Here is a 16,143-nt window from a genome sequence, read left to right on the forward strand (position 1 = left end):
TCTCGCATCGTCTACGTTTATGTCAATTCTTGTGCGTTGATTTCCGACACCAACTTACGTTTGACAATTTTTGTATCTGCGACTCGTAACATCCACGTTTGACATTTTTTAGTACTTTTACACATAACCTCTTTTATATTTTATAGAGAGAGAATATAAGGACGACTTAGCTCTAAAATATATGTATGAAATAATAACTTATATTAACAGTAGTTGGGATACTCGCAGTTATCAAATGTTGTCAGATTAAAAACACTATTATTACTTCTTGTTCTTATTTTACCATAAGACAAGATACAAAATGCACTCTATACATATTATACTTATTTTGGTACTTGCTTGTAACAATAACACATTTAAAATGTGATACAGATAGTACATATATATATATATATATATATATATATATATATATATATATATATATATATATAAATACAAGAAAAATAAAATCACAGTTTGTTATCGAGCATGATGAGAACTCGCAACGACATTCCAATCTTAACAAAAACATTGATTATGTTCAACAGAAAAAGTTTCTTTGCAACGATTATGAGTGAAATTCATAAGTTTGATTGATATATGCTTTTAATCTTGGCTGAATTCAAGAATCCATTTAATATAATCAGAGTCAATAAAGTTTTATAACAGTTGCAATGCAAAGTAGCTTTTGCTGAATGTAGCCATTGTTCTAAGTGACAACTTAGCATTGAAGGTGAATATTAAGCGCTAAACTCTGTTCGTGTGCTCATCTCTTAACAGCCGATGGCAGTTTTGAAGCGTGCATTTACATCCTTCCAATTGACAATGTCGAAGATTGCTTTCACATAATCGGGTCGCACGTTCTTGTACTGCAAGTAATAGGCGTGCTCCCACACGTCGATACCAAAGAGAGGAATGAGACCAGTCGTGGGTTGCAATGGGTCCTGATTTGCGCAGGTTGCTATCCTGAGGGACTTGCTTTTCTGATTGTAAGCAAGCCAACCCCACCCAGAACCCTGGATCGCCACAGTGGACTCTGACAGGCATTTTTTCATTTCCTCCATACTACCGAAATCCTTTTCAATTTGTTTCACAAGAGCAGCTGTGGAAACATGTAAATAATGTGTCATTTGCATAAATACAAATGCTTACATGAACCGTTATTTTTTCTTTTAAAAAGTTGGAAAAATTGAATTTTCTTAAATTTAAAAAAAATTAGACTTCTAAATTGAACTTAAATCAGAAAATAATCGATTACATTTGGTTAATTTGTCACTATTACCATCTGGATTACCGCCACTGGGTGACAAATTGCTCCAAAAAATTGTGTGATTGAGATGTCCGCCACCATTGAATTTGATGGCTGGAAGTAGAGAAATTTGAGTATTTATGTCGCCTTTACTAGTTGCCTCCTTCAACTTCTCTTCTGCAATATTCAGGTTGTTAACATAGGTTGCGTGATGTTTGGAATGATGAAGTTGCATGATCTCTGCAGATATGATAGGTTCCAAAGCCTTGTAGTCGTATGGCAGATCTGGGAGAGTGTGTTTCGGCCTTGTGAATGCGTCCTTGCTGCAAAATATGTTATTTATAAGAGATACACATATATATATAAGCTCAAGTATCTCCAAAAAATGTACGAATTGTTTAACAGATTATCGTGCATTATTAGCAGTGACTTATTATATAATGTTGCATTCATATAATAATTTGATAACACTTAGTTTTCTTTTTATATATACATATATATATTATAAACATTGTTGGGCGAATATCAAGATTGCAGAATGTGATAGAATAGGTTAGAAATTACATAATGCGAGAAAGGCGACGAATGTAAGAAGGGAACTGTCATACTTACATTGTTTTAAAAATCGGAATACGCCTCACTGCGAACATTATTGCGAAAATATAAAAAGTGTAATGTTAATGAGACTCTTTTTCTTCGAAGCAATTCCACGGTCCTACTTTAGATTCTGCCCCGGTCCTATCGTAACACGATCTACTGACGTTCTACCAAGTCTGTGTTGTGTGTGTGTGTGCCAGACGTCGTTAATGTATTCGCATATGAATTTTTTGCACCGGGAGTCATATGGCGCGCTTATGGCGTGTACACAAACATTATAAGTGAATTCTACTGTCCTGCACGATAGTGAAATTTCTTTTATCAAAGCATTTATAATACTTGTATACCATTATAAATTAATTATAGATTGCTAATCTATACGAGATATATTACCAATTACAAACAAATATTCTTTAACTTTTATTTATCTTTTCGATATTATAAATATTGCAAACTTAAGAAACTTAAAAATTATGATTAATAACTTCTTCAAAATATTGTTTTAAGAAAATTATTTATAAATAAAATAATAAACACACGGGTCATGCATTCTAAATTTTAATGGCAGGTTTTGTCAACATTTTACAGTTGAACTTTCTTTAGTGAAAACGTTATGGAGCTGTTTAACATAGTTTTTCACAACTTTCAATATTACACGTTTTCATATGCTTCAAATAGAAATTTTATTATAGTTTATTTAATATTAATAAAAAATTGATTTTATCCATTTAAAAATTAATTTGTAAAGATTTTTGTTTCATAATTAAAAAACTATTAGTACATTAATATTTTTACCAAGAAAAATTAAACTGTAAATTATTCAAAGAACCTGTCATTAAAATTAATAATAATTAATTCTATTAGTCGAAAGTATTAAGATTTATTTATTTATTTACATAACGTGGTCAAAAAAGGCATTTTTTATTAATTAACAATATTTCTTTACTATTAACGATAATGATTCAGAGAACCATTCTTTCTTTGCTATTAATGAAGACTTACTGATTTACACAGAATAACAATACAGTAAGTTTACAAAATATGAGGGTTATTTGTGTTTATTCCGCTTTTTTTAAAGCACTTGATTTTTATAAATTATAAGGCAACGAAAAGTGTGCCAAGATTGGTTTGGTTTACCTCTGTAATATAATCTGTAACTTAGTCATATGTAAATAACTTGATATAAATGTGATTCATGAACATTCTAATGATACAAGTATTTACAAGTTCATTTTTGAGACCACAATGCCGATATTTGCTTTTCAAATTCATCACCTGTACAAGTACGGAAATTATGTCTCTTTGTGACTAATTACTTCAATTATCCATTTATTCAAACGATTTTTCAAAGATCCAAAACGGCATTTGTTTCAGATGAAAAATTTTGTACACAATTATCGGAGAACCACGTCAAATTGTATCGGTTGTCTCAACAATATACATGATAAATGTTATATAAAATCAACCTAAAGTATCATTCATTCCGGATCACTCTGTAGAGTCTCGCCATTAGTTAAAACTAACGCATCGTCATCGGCTTCATTATAATCGAGGGAAAGAATACTTTCCCTTCGCTTCTTCTTGTGCGTCCTTTCATCATCACTACTGGGAGCACTCTTTTCCCTCTTTGTCCTGTCCCTTCCCCGCGTCGTTCGTGTTAGAACCTCTTCCCCGTTAGATTTACCACTATTTTTATTGTGATTCTTACTCCTTAACATTCTTTTATTACGGTTCTCCTCGTGTTCCTCCTCTCTATCACTAAGTTCTTCATTCTCGACCTTAATAATTAATGCCGCCGAATCGCTAGAACTTTCATCATTGTGATCGGCTTGGTTGAGTTTTCTCTCCGCACGTTCTGTTCTTTCGACACTCGTGAGCTCACTCTGAGGTGACCGTTGCAACGTTAACGGTGGAGTCCTTACACCTTTGCACATATCACTGTCCTCGGTCGGTTTCGGAGGTTTTGTATCTGGCATAGCGACTTCTTCCGGTTCCTCTTTCTTGATCGGCGGAGTATGGGGCGACAAACCATTCGACAAGTTATTCTCGTTTATATTTGTCTTCAATGCTGCATTCTCCTGCTGCAGCAGCGTGACAGACTCTCGAGCTTTACGCAGTTCTTGTTGTAAGAAATAAATGGTGCTCTGCATACCCTCCACGTCTTCGTCTAAATCTTGTAGAAACTCATCTAATTCTGCGAAAACCACAAGGAAGATGTAAAAAATGATTTTAAGTAATTTACGTGTAAGTCGTTTTAAACGTAAAATCCACACCGTACTTGCAACAATTACTTGTGTAATTTTGGTAAGTCGAATAATTTCATGACATACCTGATTGGGACTTCTTTACTTCCTCGCTAAAACTCTTCTGTAGGGCAAGTTCACCTTCCAACTTAGCAATACGTCCACTGGCGATCATACGACCAAGTTCTTCGTTTTCCTGGTACAATAGTCTGCATTTCGCCATTAATCTCTTACCAGTATTGCTACAAATACATATATAATTAGTTCAAACAATACTGCACGATGTCTCTTATTTAATACACGCGTTAGAATTTCTCTGACCTGTCCGGGGTGAATTTCCATGCACTGAGTTCATTCTGCGTATCTTCTAGCTTCCCCTTGGTCGTTATCAACTCTTGCCTTAATTTCTGTATTAATATATTAACAGCTGGATCTAATAGGGTAGATCTTAGTGCAGCTGCGGACGGAGCGTGGGTGGCTTTCATTTCAGTTATTTGATTCTAACAGAAAAAAGATAATATTGTTTTCTCTTTTCCCTTCTTTATTCACATAGGATTATAAGGAAAGACAAATTGTGCTAGAACTTCGATAAATCTAGAAAATGTCTACATACAATGTATTCTTGCAATTCCTGCTCTTTGGAGGCAAGCCTCCTTACTAAGATCTTCTCCCTGTGTGTTGCTTCTACATATTGTTGTCTGTACTTGTTTTCGGATTCTCTCAATGAAGTTAGCTCACCTATAAAAGAATAGCCTGTAAATTTTTCTATTTCTAAAATCTCAATGCTCAGTGGCATCTATGTGTTTCTTAAAATTGCAATGCTCCAATTGCAAAGGCATGTGTGTGTGTGTGTATGCACATACATACACGCTTATACATATATACACACACACACACATATTTTTTACATATAATATTATATATGTGTGTGTATGTGTGTGTGTATGTTAACAATATATCTCTCTTGAAACACTTTTTCTGTAATATATAAGTTAGGTACAGTAGGATTATTTATCATATATAATAATTAATATTATTATGTAATTACAATGTTAAAAGTTTCCTTTGCATAAAACTTGAAGATTACAATAAATCTGCAATAATTTTGTATATCTTTTGAGAAACTTCTACAGTTAACAATACAAATTTACGAACCACATAGAATGCTTGAAACTTCAAACTGTAAATATAAAATGTAATTAAGCATATAGAATATTCTGTATATCTTTCATGTATGTGTTAATGGTTTTTGGTGGAACCAAGCATATTGGTGAAAAATTACTATTTATAATTTTATCCTAAGAGTGCGCATAAATAAAGTATAAACTTTTATAAGTATGTGACAATAACTGCCTGACAACTGACATTTTGTTAATTTGGCGCATACTTTGATTTTTGGAGTCGTCGCGTCGTGCCATTTGCGAGATTCTCTGTACTTCCACCAAGACCAAGAGTGGATGTTACTTTTCTTCCACGACAATCGAGCATGTACTTGTTGCAGGTACAGATGTTGTAACAAGACGTTGGCCAGGCTTAATTCACAGGTTTTATACTTTTGAAATTCGTATCCGGACATTATGGTGCAGGTATAAATGCATGCACGAGTTGCATTCATAATGAGAATGTATAGAAGGATAAGAATTGGTCTCGGAATATAATTGAAAGTTGCGTTACCTAATTGGGAAGGTTTTGAGGGCTAGATGAAAGTACGTAAGGATACGCAAATCGTGAGGACAGATGGTGGGATTAGACAAATGCAGTATTCCAGTTGGTACTTGGCGAATGGTTGTACTTCACCGAGATTCAAATTCACGCACCCCAGGCGCAGTATTTTGTAGGCCAAAGGGTGATACGGATCCACTCTCTTACTATTCCCCTGTGTCGTAAATTCAGCGCCATCGTAAACGCTGCTTTTCATCTCATCCTCGTTAACTAGAAACTCGGTATGCGAATTACACCCACGCACACACTGTCCCGCATTTTGACGATACAATTATTACACCGCGGTGGTATATACGCGATAACACTGCACAGACACACTTGTGAAAAATGATATTTTGAACAAAAACGGTTGTGTCTTCCACAACGGACGATTATTGTCGGCACATTCTTTTTTTTTTGTAGAAAACCCCCATTGATGTTTCTTGACACACATCGACACTTGTTATCTCAGCCATTTTCACTTTTGCTCGCTCAACTTTTTATGGTTGACGATATACAACTGCTCACAAGAAAATTTAACGAACTAGATATATATTTGTCATATATATTATCGTATTTCAACTTTTTGTACATTTATATGGCTGTAGCCGCATTATATGGCTGTACACCATCCATTCTCAGAAATGCTAGCAGAGAAATATCGCTTTCCGACACTATACATACGAATTTTTCATTTAATTACCCACACTACACAAATCACAAATGTAATTTCAGAAATATAAAAATTAATTCTCGTCACACTATATGTATGTGACATATGAAGTATAGTATTATCTCATTCTCATATCAATCTCTGTAGTACAGAGAGAGACAGTTGCATTAATGGTGTCATTCATTTACATGCAGTGTATCTAGAGCATTTCTCTCCATACATCTGGCTGCTTGCAAATATACAGACACCATTAATGTAGCCATTCCATTTGCAGGTACATTAAGATAATCGAATTGCAAGTATACTATAAATTTTCTCATAGAATAATAAAAAATCGTCCCGTAATTTATACCACCTATAATGAGGTACTTATTTACTAAAGCTCCCTTAGAGACTTAATTCTAATAGACAATATGACATCGTCCTAAACACTGATCTAATGAAACCTATGCTTAGTGTCCCTATGAAAGTCTTGTCTCCTATAAGAGACCGTTGTGTTCTGGCATTCGTTAATTCGCTTAAGATATGTGGTGAGTGAGATGGTCTCACTCGTGTGATCTCAGTACCTTCCTGAGCTGCCGCCTGGGCTTCTAGACACTCCACATACACGTCCTGTTCATGCCATTTGGCTGCCAGCTCATCCTTTGTCAAGCTGTCCAATTGTTGCTGATTTAGCTTCACACGTCTTGGTTGTCTAGGTGAATGTGGACTACCAGCAACTTTTCCACCGGTGCTGTTGCTCTGAGGACTTCTTGGAGAGGACAGCCCTACCGACTTGACCTCGCCGCATTCATCTGCCATCTCACTACCGTCGATTCACAGCTGAATACTGAACTGTAGAAGAAGCCCCTTTATCGAGCACGAAATCTTCTATTCATTAATGTTACAGCGTCGATATTTATGCCAATGACAATAATGTGGACTGATATCAGCAGATACCTCACTGATCTCATTGATTCATCTGGAACAAACAAGTATAACACAAATAGTATGAAGCATAATTATATATATTTTTTAGAATCATGCAGGTCAAATGATTTTTATGAAGCAAATCAACTGACATTTTTATTCTGCTTTAGAATATCTTTAAAAAAATGCTTTTAATAATTTAATAAATAATTGTAAGAATAATTTTACAAAACAGATGTTACTTTAGTATTATGAGTATTATAAAGATATTTTAATTTTTAAATTTAATTGAGTTCGTCATATAGAATGTTACATTTTGATTCTATTATATAAAACTCATGGATTAATTCCACCAAACATTTATCCATCACTATAAAGTTAAAATTAAATAAATATGTTACATCCACATATTTACAGTGTCAAGCGAATCTTGTAAAAATAGGTGAGAAGTTATATGTCTCTTTCCACCTATATTGGCCAGCGATGGGTTTAATCGCAAAAAATGTGCGAAATATACTGAACCATACTTAAAAATATCGGACTCAGATTGATCGATACGAGTATCTGTAAAAAAGAAGATTGCGCGATACGCGCGTGCATGCCGTTTCGACGGAGCGAGATCATACGGAACTGTAAACTATCAGTGCACAGTCACGTGTATCGTCAGGATATTCCGTTGAAATAACTGGGAAAGCGGCGGAACACACTTATCTCCAGTCGAAGACAGTCGTCTGACGCCATTACATCGTCGACATGCCTGCCACGAAGAAACACACACACATACACTTTAGCGTACATTTTATTTCTCACTCGTACCCTTTCTCTTTCTCTCTTTCACCGATCTTTTTTCCTTCCTCACGTTCGATCGAACGTAACAGCACGCACGCGTCTCGTAATAGCGGCATACGGGGCTGAGAAAACTGCGCGTAACAATAGGTTCGGAGAGGCTAATTCACCGCGATCGATCGTCACGATTTCACGATAGCGCCGCTACACATACGCGTTTCCTTCACGAAGAGAGAGAGAGAAATGTCTTGTTCACCCTTCCTACATACCTCGCTTATTAGAACGTTGAGAATCCCATTATAGAGATGCTCGCTCGGTATCAGGAGAAGAACGAAACGGGTGACATCGTGCGTACAAAAGTGCATTCGTAGAAAAAGAGCGCCAAGGTAGGTCCTCAGGAACACGACGGGGCCTCACGATCGATCAATCCGTGCTGAGCCGACAGGCGAAAGGGACGTGTTGAGGCACCGCAGCTCGTATGCGACCAAGTGCCAGCCGTTCCACGCGTGGTATATTAATACGCTCATATGACATATACATGTATATATCACACACAAAACACACGCGCGCGTGATGGCCTAGACTTGGGGAGGCCGAAAGGAAGGTGCAGCACACCGCCACTGCCGAACGCCACAACTAATCGCGAATGACGATTATCTGAGATCGAGAGAAGGGACTCGGAATGGCTAACGGGCGCGTACCAGCGCATGCTCCAATCACGATCATCGACCTACCATAGCGACGGCGATATTTCGAATGGACGAGATGACAAAACGGAGCACCCGCAACGCGACCTAATCCAACCTAATAACAGGCAGTTTTTACAATTCCGTATTTTAGATACGGTAAACGCTGAAGTCACGTAACTTCACCGTACCGTATTCCGTTTTTACGTCGCCTACTTCAAAAGAGTTTTTGTACGGTAATGCTACGGTAACGTACGATAAAACAGTATCCTACACGATCTGCAATCGTTTTTCATTTTTCATCCTCTTCATATGGATTTTGGGATATAATCTCCCTTAAAAGTTTAAGATCATCTTGACTTGTAAATCTCAATCGTTCAGATTTCATTTTGGTAGCCATAACATCGACGTTACTCGTAAACGCTATTTTCAGAAATAACGTTCGCACGTTATCTGAATAACGTTAAGGTGACCGATGCGCATGCACAGTTTAGTCTCTTGACTCGATGACGTTATTTTAGCGTTTACTGTATCTATACCGTGTTTGCAAAAACTCCCTATTAGGTCTGTTCCTTTTCGCTAATTTAGTGCACACTACGGAATTTAAAAAGAAACAAGTTTACAGTTGAAACTTGTAAAAAAAGAAAAGAAGACTAGTACAAATTAGTGCAGGGAGTGCAGTGAGAAGGAATCAATGGCCGGTATTCATAGTCGGGTCTTATTTTTAAGACTCTCTTAAGTTCATCTTCAGATACTCCGTAGCCAATAAAATGATCCGTTCATCATCTGAAGATAATCTTAAAACGGTCTTAAATATAAAATCTAACTATGAATACCGGCCATAGTCGAATCTTATTTCAAGACCGTCTTAAGTAATGTCTTAAGATGCGAATACGACTCTGTGATTGGTTCATGACATCTTAAGACAGTACTTAAGATGTCATGAACCAATCACAGAACCGTATTCGCATCTTAAGACATTACTTAAGATGGTCTTGAAATAAGATTCGATTATGAATACCGGCCATAAACTATAGATTTTCAGTACTGCCCTAATAGCACGCATGTTCAAAAGACGTCCAGAGAACATCTAGAAAACATTCAGAGGACATTTTATGTTCTATGGATATCCACTGGACGTTCCCTGAACATTGCGTGCTATTAGGGTGGTATTGAATTTCGGAACGCAGCCTTGCCTAAATTCTCCTTGATTGATCGAACGTCATCAGCGTTGCTCTGTCCCTCACTAATCTAAATTCCGTAGAATTAATCGTGTCACATTACGGATTGGAGATAAAGGATTGCGAATTGAAGATTGGAACTTGACCAATTAGAACAAAGCAAGCCAAGACAAACTTCATTGGCCGCGTTCAGTAGAGCAAGTGATCAGTAAGCGCTCAGTGAGCTCTTGCATCTGATTGGAGTATAGTTGGAGATCTAAAAGAATATGCCAAATCATATACAAGAGCTCCCTGAGCGCTTACTGATCACTTGTTCTACTGAACGCGGCCATTGATTCGTCGAAATCTAATTTTCAATCCGCAATTCTTCACCTCCAATCTATAGTGTGACACAGGCTTAAGGTTTTAGAATACAATTGTGGATCGCATTGATGTAAAGCAAAGTGTAGTCCGATATGCTCCTAGTAGTTGCGTCACATGGCGCAGTTTGACGTATCGGCGTCTGATGCACTTCACGAATAGCGACAACGGAATATTTAACATACACGTACTTGAAATTGCAAAAGCGCGCAGGTCCGATCACGGTTTCGTCTTTTTTTTACACAGGTAAAACATTTTTTTATACTCTGACGTTTTCGAGAGCAACAGATCGTGAAGATTTGCACATTCACGGCTACTTCTGCAATATGTTATGTCAAATTTATACCGTTCACGTCCCATCGCTACGAAAGGAATTCACTCCCGATTGTATGTGCACGTAAAATGCGGCAAAATGTCCGCCAGATGAATTTCTACGTCGTAAAAGAGAGAAAAGAATAACATATATATTTTTTTCGAACTTGTAGGTCGCGTTTTGTTTTAGATCTTTTGACTTTCTATATTTACGTATATTTTTTCTGAGACTATACATTGGTTGACATTCTTCCAAAGTTACACAACCTTTTTGCTTGGCAGAATCATAATGTGACGACAAATGTGTTTGACTGTGACATGTGAGAATACAAGGTGATAATTAATATATCTGTGTATACATATATATATATATATATATATATACTTGTATGTATTTATTCTTATGTTCTCAAGATAGATAGTATGTTATCTTTCTCGTATCTTTTATATCATGTTATAATTTCTAAAAAAAATAAAATAATAAAGATTGTGCGATTAACAAAACAGATTGCATTGGATGAAGCGGCAACAATTGAGCTGAATATAAGTGTCAAACTGATGCAACATGTATTACTTGAGATTACTTTGTTCCTCTTTTGAAGAACTTGAACAAATGTATATTGGTCCAAATTAGAATGAAACAAAATATACTTATTTTATTCTAACTTATCATACCAGTGTACACTAATTCAGAAAGTTCTTTGAAAAAATATAGTCTTTTAATGATTGCAAACAAAACTTGAGAACAAGTTTTATCTATCTTGTATTGTTGCAGATTATAAAAATGATATTTGGATGTGCTTCTGAGTAATATATAGTTACTCAGCTACAAATAAAATTCCAAGTATCCCTAATTATGTATGCGCAAATACTAAACAGATATTTGGAGAAACTATTAATATGGAAGGATCTGGATTTAAGTAATGGAAGATGTCTAATAAGTAATCTTACACAAGAGGGATAAATAACCAGATGACCTGTTATAAAAAATTAAATTAAGAAAACTATTAAATTTTTGGAGCAACTTTTGCATCACCAGTGGATACAATGTCAGGGCCTATTGCATCACAAACCATAACTCATCTACCAGAGAAAGAGCATGGACCTGCTTCTGTAGACTATTCTAGCATCAGAGGCAAGGTATGTTTAGGATGTTATACCAAAGTTATATTTTTCTTTTAACTGTTTAATAGTATTTTATAATAATACAATTTATATAAATTTTAGAATGTCTTAGTTAGTCCATCTGAGGATCAATATGAACTGTTGTTGAGAAAGCTAAAAGAAAGGATTCAGGATGGAGGCAGCGAGACCATTTTTGACATTGGTATTGCTGAAGGCAAGTATCAATCTTAATTGGATGATTAAAAAACATGTTATAGTATGATGTGTTGTATCAATTGAAAATTATTTAAGAGGACTTATTAAATTCTTATATAATATTTTCAGATGGATCTGAAGATGGATTAAAGGAGGATGAATATGACGCATCAGTTGCCACTTTACAATCCCTTGCTGCGACATTGGAGGCTGATTGTGTACTTCTACGCCAAAGTAAAGTTGACCATGGTTTAACAGGACAATATCTAGTAAGAAGGCGACTAGATCGACAAGATTTCCTGGAAATAAGGTTTTTATTAAATAATATGACCTTTTTAAAGTAAACCAGTAATTTAAAATCAACAAAGCAATTAATTATTTGAGAAATAAATATATTATGTATGAAAAAGTAAATAACTCTTTGTAGAGTTGCTGTTGTTGGAAATGTAGATGCTGGTAAATCTACATTATTAGGAGTACTCACTCATGGCGAGCTTGACAATGGAAGAGGTCTGGCACGTCAAAAGTTATTTCGTCACAAACATGAAGCTGAAACTGGACGGACTAGCTCTGTTGGCAATGACATACTTGGATTCGATAGCGTCGGTGAGCATTAACTTTTGGTTGTAATTATCCTATAAATTTTAGTTGAGATTTTTAGTTGACATTGTTATTCATCTACTGTCATATATTTGCAGGTAACGTAGTTAATAAACCCGAACATGGGTCGCTAGATTGGGTAAAAATATGTGAAAAATCCTCCAAAGTAATTACGTTTATTGATCTTGCTGGTCATGAGAGATATCTGAAGACAACTGTCTTTGGAATGACAGGACATGCTCCAGATTTTGGTAAAACATTACGGTTAAGCAAAATCTCTTTTTATTGTTATTACAATTGTAACATCCAAAAGAAAGAATTTAACAAGAATAATTTCTTTATATCTTTGACATTTCGTCATTCTTTCATTTATCAATATACAGTTTAATGAAGTTTGTACGAATATATTATCAATTTTAATACAAGTATTATTTCAGGCATGTTAATGATTGGAGCAAATGCTGGTATTGTGGGAATGACCAAGGAACATTTGGGCCTCGCTTTAGCACTGTCCGTACCGGTATTCGTTGTTGTAACGAAAATCGATATGTGTCCACCGAATGTCCTACAAGAAAACTTAAAGCTATTAATAAGGATTCTGAAGTCGCCTGGTTGCAGAAAAGTTCCAGTTACAGTGAAGACACCTGATGACGTAGTAGTCAGCGCTACTAATTTTGTGTCAGAACGGTATATATATTGCGACTTATATATATGTAATAAAACGTGATACTGGGGCAATACATTATAATATACAATATATTATAATATACATCGTTTACACAGGTTGTGTCCAATTTTCCAAGTATCTAACGTATCTGGCGAAAATCTAAATCTTCTTAAGATGTTTCTCAACTTACTAACGGCAAGGATTACTAGTCACGACGATGAACCTGCAGAGTTTCAAATCGACGACACATATTCCGTACCGGTGCGTGTTACATTACGCATCATTAGAATAATTTTTATGTTGTTAATATACGCGATAAAAATTGAAAATTAAAATTTGGCAGGGCGTTGGTACAGTGGTATCTGGCACAACTTTGAAAGGTATCATAAAGTTAAATGATACCTTACTGTTAGGGCCTGATCCGTTAGGTCGTTTCACACCGATAGCCGTGAAAAGCATCCATCGAAAGAGAATGCCGGTTCGTGAAGTGAGGGGCGGTCAAACTGCTAGTTTTGCCTTGAAAAAGATCAAACGATCGCACATTCGCAAAGGTATGGTGATGGTCGCGCCTGTGCTCAACCCGCAAGCCTGTTGGGAATTTGAGGGTGAAATTTTGGTGTTACATCATCCCACCACGATCAGCTCGCGTTATCAGGCGATGGGTAGTTGTTTTTTTTTTTTTTAATGATCTTTTTTAATGATCTTATATATTATTACAATGTGTAATCACTGCTCTAAAATTATTGCAGTACATTGCGGCAGCATAAGGCAAACTGCCTCTATATTATCCATGTCTCAAGATTGCTTGAGAACGGGCGACAAAGCTTTAGTACATTTTAGATTTATCAAACATCCAGAATACATAAAACCTGGACAAAGAATGGTGTTCAGAGAGGGTCGTACTAAAGCAGTGGGAAACGTATTGAAACTTATACCGCATTCGAGTGGCACAACTGTACAGACATCTAGGATTAATAAGCCGAATAAAACATCGCAAGGACGACAGAACACGTCAAATGTGCAGGTATGATTCGCGCGTTACTCAGTACCAATTGATGTGATCGTCCTTTCTAATTTTTACTTATTTTTGTAATACGTATAAATGAGTAAACTAGCTATATTGTTAAAAACAAGGATATATAGATGTAATTTTATGGCATTAGGTATCGGAAGTAACAGAAGCTGACTCAATGATCGAAACACAAACGGCCAAGCAGGAAAACGTACCACAAAAATTCGGGTTAAATCAGAAGAAAGGTAGAGGTCGAAGAGGAGGGCGATCACATAATAACGTCAATAGCATTCAACCCTTAGCGGAGCAAAATCCTCCTGCAAAGATGTAAATTGACATTTTTATTTTTTCGTTAAAAAGAACATACTATAGAATATATCCAAGCACATATTGTGCTATAAATTTATTACAGTACAAACGATTTTTCGATCATTAATCGCGTTAAGAAGATATTCTTTTAATAATATAAAATATTGGTCGTATATAAATCGTGTTATTTTTATAAAAGGCACATGTGTATCTTAAATTCGTACTACATATAGGTAAAATCAGAGTAGTACATGTATGTCTTTATTTCTGCCGTATAAATAGGGAGATATACAATATGTATAATCGGATACATTAAAATTCTATCTGGTGCTTCATAAGAAAGTTCGTGACATGCGGATTATTGAATCTTTCATATAATAAAGATATTATATTGTCGACTATGTAAGTAATAAGACTCATTATTTAAATACTTAAAAAAACTTGACTAATGACTTTATTAAATGTAATCCATCAAATACCATTAGTGTATCCGATTGCACATAGACACACATTTATACGAAAAAAATAAGCTGTAATTTCTTTTTTAATGTCTTTAAAATTTAATAATAAAAATACACCGATTTTGTGTCTCGTCATAACAATATCGATAAGTACTTATACTTATAAATCCATATATTTTGGAAGAATTTCCAAAAACAACAAATGTGGCCGCGCTGTTGTTTATTTGTATATTTTATGATAAAACTTTAAACCTCTCTAGATACACACGATAGATTTCAAATGTAAAAAAAAAATTTCATACGTCAAGATGCAGAATATATCTTACAAAAATTGAATAATTATTTATCATTAATTCTGAATATACATATATGTTGTTAAGATATATAAATTTGATCTGTTTGGAAATGAATTAAATAAATAAAAATGTTATCGATAAGTACTTATACCTATAAATCCATATATTTTGGAAGAATTTCCAAAAACAACAAATGTGGCCGCGCCGTTGTTTATTTGTATATTTTATGATAAAACTTTAAACCTCTCTAGATACACACGATAGATTTCAAATGTAAAAAGAAATTTTCATACGTCAAGATGTAGAATATATCTTACAAAAATTGAGCAATTATTCATCATTAATTCTGAATATATATATACAGGGTGTTGAAAAAAAAAGGGTCACATATTTTGATAGTGGGTAGTATTGATCAAAACAAGAAGAAAAGGTCTAATTAACATGGATCTTAAGACTAATATCTTCTAAAATACAAGCTATTTTGTTATTTGAGCTCTTTGTCATTTTCTTATTAGTCGTGTTATCTTTAGAATGAACAAAGGAGTAGGGAAGAGTGGGGTACAATGGGGATATCTTTTTTCTAGATGCCTTAAAAAATAAAAAATTAACAAAGAGAGATAAAGAAACAATTTTTATTTTAATATAAAATGTAATCATTTATCTTCCATAAAAAAACGAAGTAAAGAAACTGAATGTATGATAACAAAATAAAAACTCTTTTTTTACAAAAAACAAAAAATTTTAATGCTGATTCAGTATTAGAGGAGGTGCTCTATGTGATTGCCATTCACTCTCACGC

The 16,143-nt window shown here is 34.9% G+C and overlaps 3 protein-coding genes and 1 long non-coding RNA gene across 11 annotated transcripts; 1 reads left to right on the forward strand and 3 right to left on the reverse strand.

Moving 5' to 3' along the window:
* Positions 1–180: 180 nt before the first annotated feature.
* Positions 181–2,033, reverse strand: LOC116845315 (superoxide dismutase [Mn], mitochondrial). Its single transcript, XM_032817842.1, has 3 exons — positions 1,844–2,033; positions 1,265–1,554; positions 181–1,084 (listed from the first exon to the last, which is right to left on the reverse strand). Exons 1-3 carry the CDS (start codon positions 1,879–1,881, stop codon positions 756–758), a joined length of 657 nt encoding a protein of 218 aa, XP_032673733.1. The 5' UTR covers positions 1,882–2,033; the 3' UTR covers positions 181–755.
* A 662-nt stretch (positions 2,034–2,695) lies between these two features.
* On the reverse strand, positions 2,696–8,873 carry LOC116846489 (pre-mRNA-splicing regulator female-lethal(2)D-like). 6 transcript variants are annotated; one of them, XM_032820387.1, is made up of 6 exons: positions 8,410–8,873; positions 7,012–7,406; positions 4,685–4,809; positions 4,393–4,571; positions 4,159–4,313; positions 2,696–4,022 (listed from the first exon to the last, which is right to left on the reverse strand). In XM_032820387.1, exons 2-6 carry the CDS (start codon positions 7,244–7,246, stop codon positions 3,307–3,309), a joined length of 1,410 nt encoding a protein of 469 aa, XP_032676278.1. In that variant the 5' UTR covers positions 7,247–7,406; positions 8,410–8,873; the 3' UTR covers positions 2,696–3,306. The 6 variants fall into 6 exon arrangements, with proteins under 6 accessions (XP_032676278.1, XP_032676297.1, XP_032676307.1 ...); XM_032820406.1 differs by lacking the exon at positions 8,410–8,873 and adding an exon at positions 8,171–8,372; XM_032820416.1 differs by lacking the exon at positions 8,410–8,873 and adding an exon at positions 7,882–8,055.
* A 1,565-nt stretch (positions 8,874–10,438) lies between these two features.
* Positions 10,439–15,186, forward strand: LOC116846478 (GTP-binding protein 1). Of its 3 annotated transcripts, XM_032820354.1 has the most exons (12): positions 10,439–10,613; positions 10,853–11,012; positions 11,455–11,819; positions 11,907–12,018; positions 12,129–12,309; positions 12,427–12,605; positions 12,698–12,850; positions 13,037–13,286; positions 13,383–13,527; positions 13,610–13,928; positions 14,016–14,290; positions 14,430–15,186. In XM_032820354.1, exons 3-12 carry the CDS (start codon positions 11,727–11,729, stop codon positions 14,607–14,609), a joined length of 1,887 nt encoding a protein of 628 aa, XP_032676245.1. In that variant the 5' UTR covers positions 10,439–10,613; positions 10,853–11,012; positions 11,455–11,726; the 3' UTR covers positions 14,610–15,186. The 3 variants fall into 3 exon arrangements, with proteins under 3 accessions (XP_032676245.1, XP_032676235.1, XP_032676256.1); XM_032820344.1 differs by lacking the exon at positions 10,853–11,012; XM_032820365.1 differs by lacking the exon at positions 10,853–11,012 and having other exon boundaries at positions 11,559–11,819.
* On the reverse strand, positions 11,850–12,703 carry LOC116846487. The gene is made up of 2 exons (XR_004378506.1): positions 12,484–12,703; positions 11,850–12,298 (listed from the first exon to the last, which is right to left on the reverse strand). It is a non-coding gene; the product is annotated as an uncharacterized LOC116846487 (long non-coding RNA).
* Positions 15,187–16,143: the final 957 nt, after the last annotated feature.

Source organism: Odontomachus brunneus, unplaced genomic scaffold (genome assembly GCF_010583005.1).
Source record: "Odontomachus brunneus isolate Ranch 3 - 2012 unplaced genomic scaffold, Obru_v1 Obru_scaffold_004, whole genome shotgun sequence".
NCBI classification, from domain to species: domain Eukaryota; kingdom Metazoa; phylum Arthropoda; class Insecta; order Hymenoptera; family Formicidae; genus Odontomachus; species Odontomachus brunneus.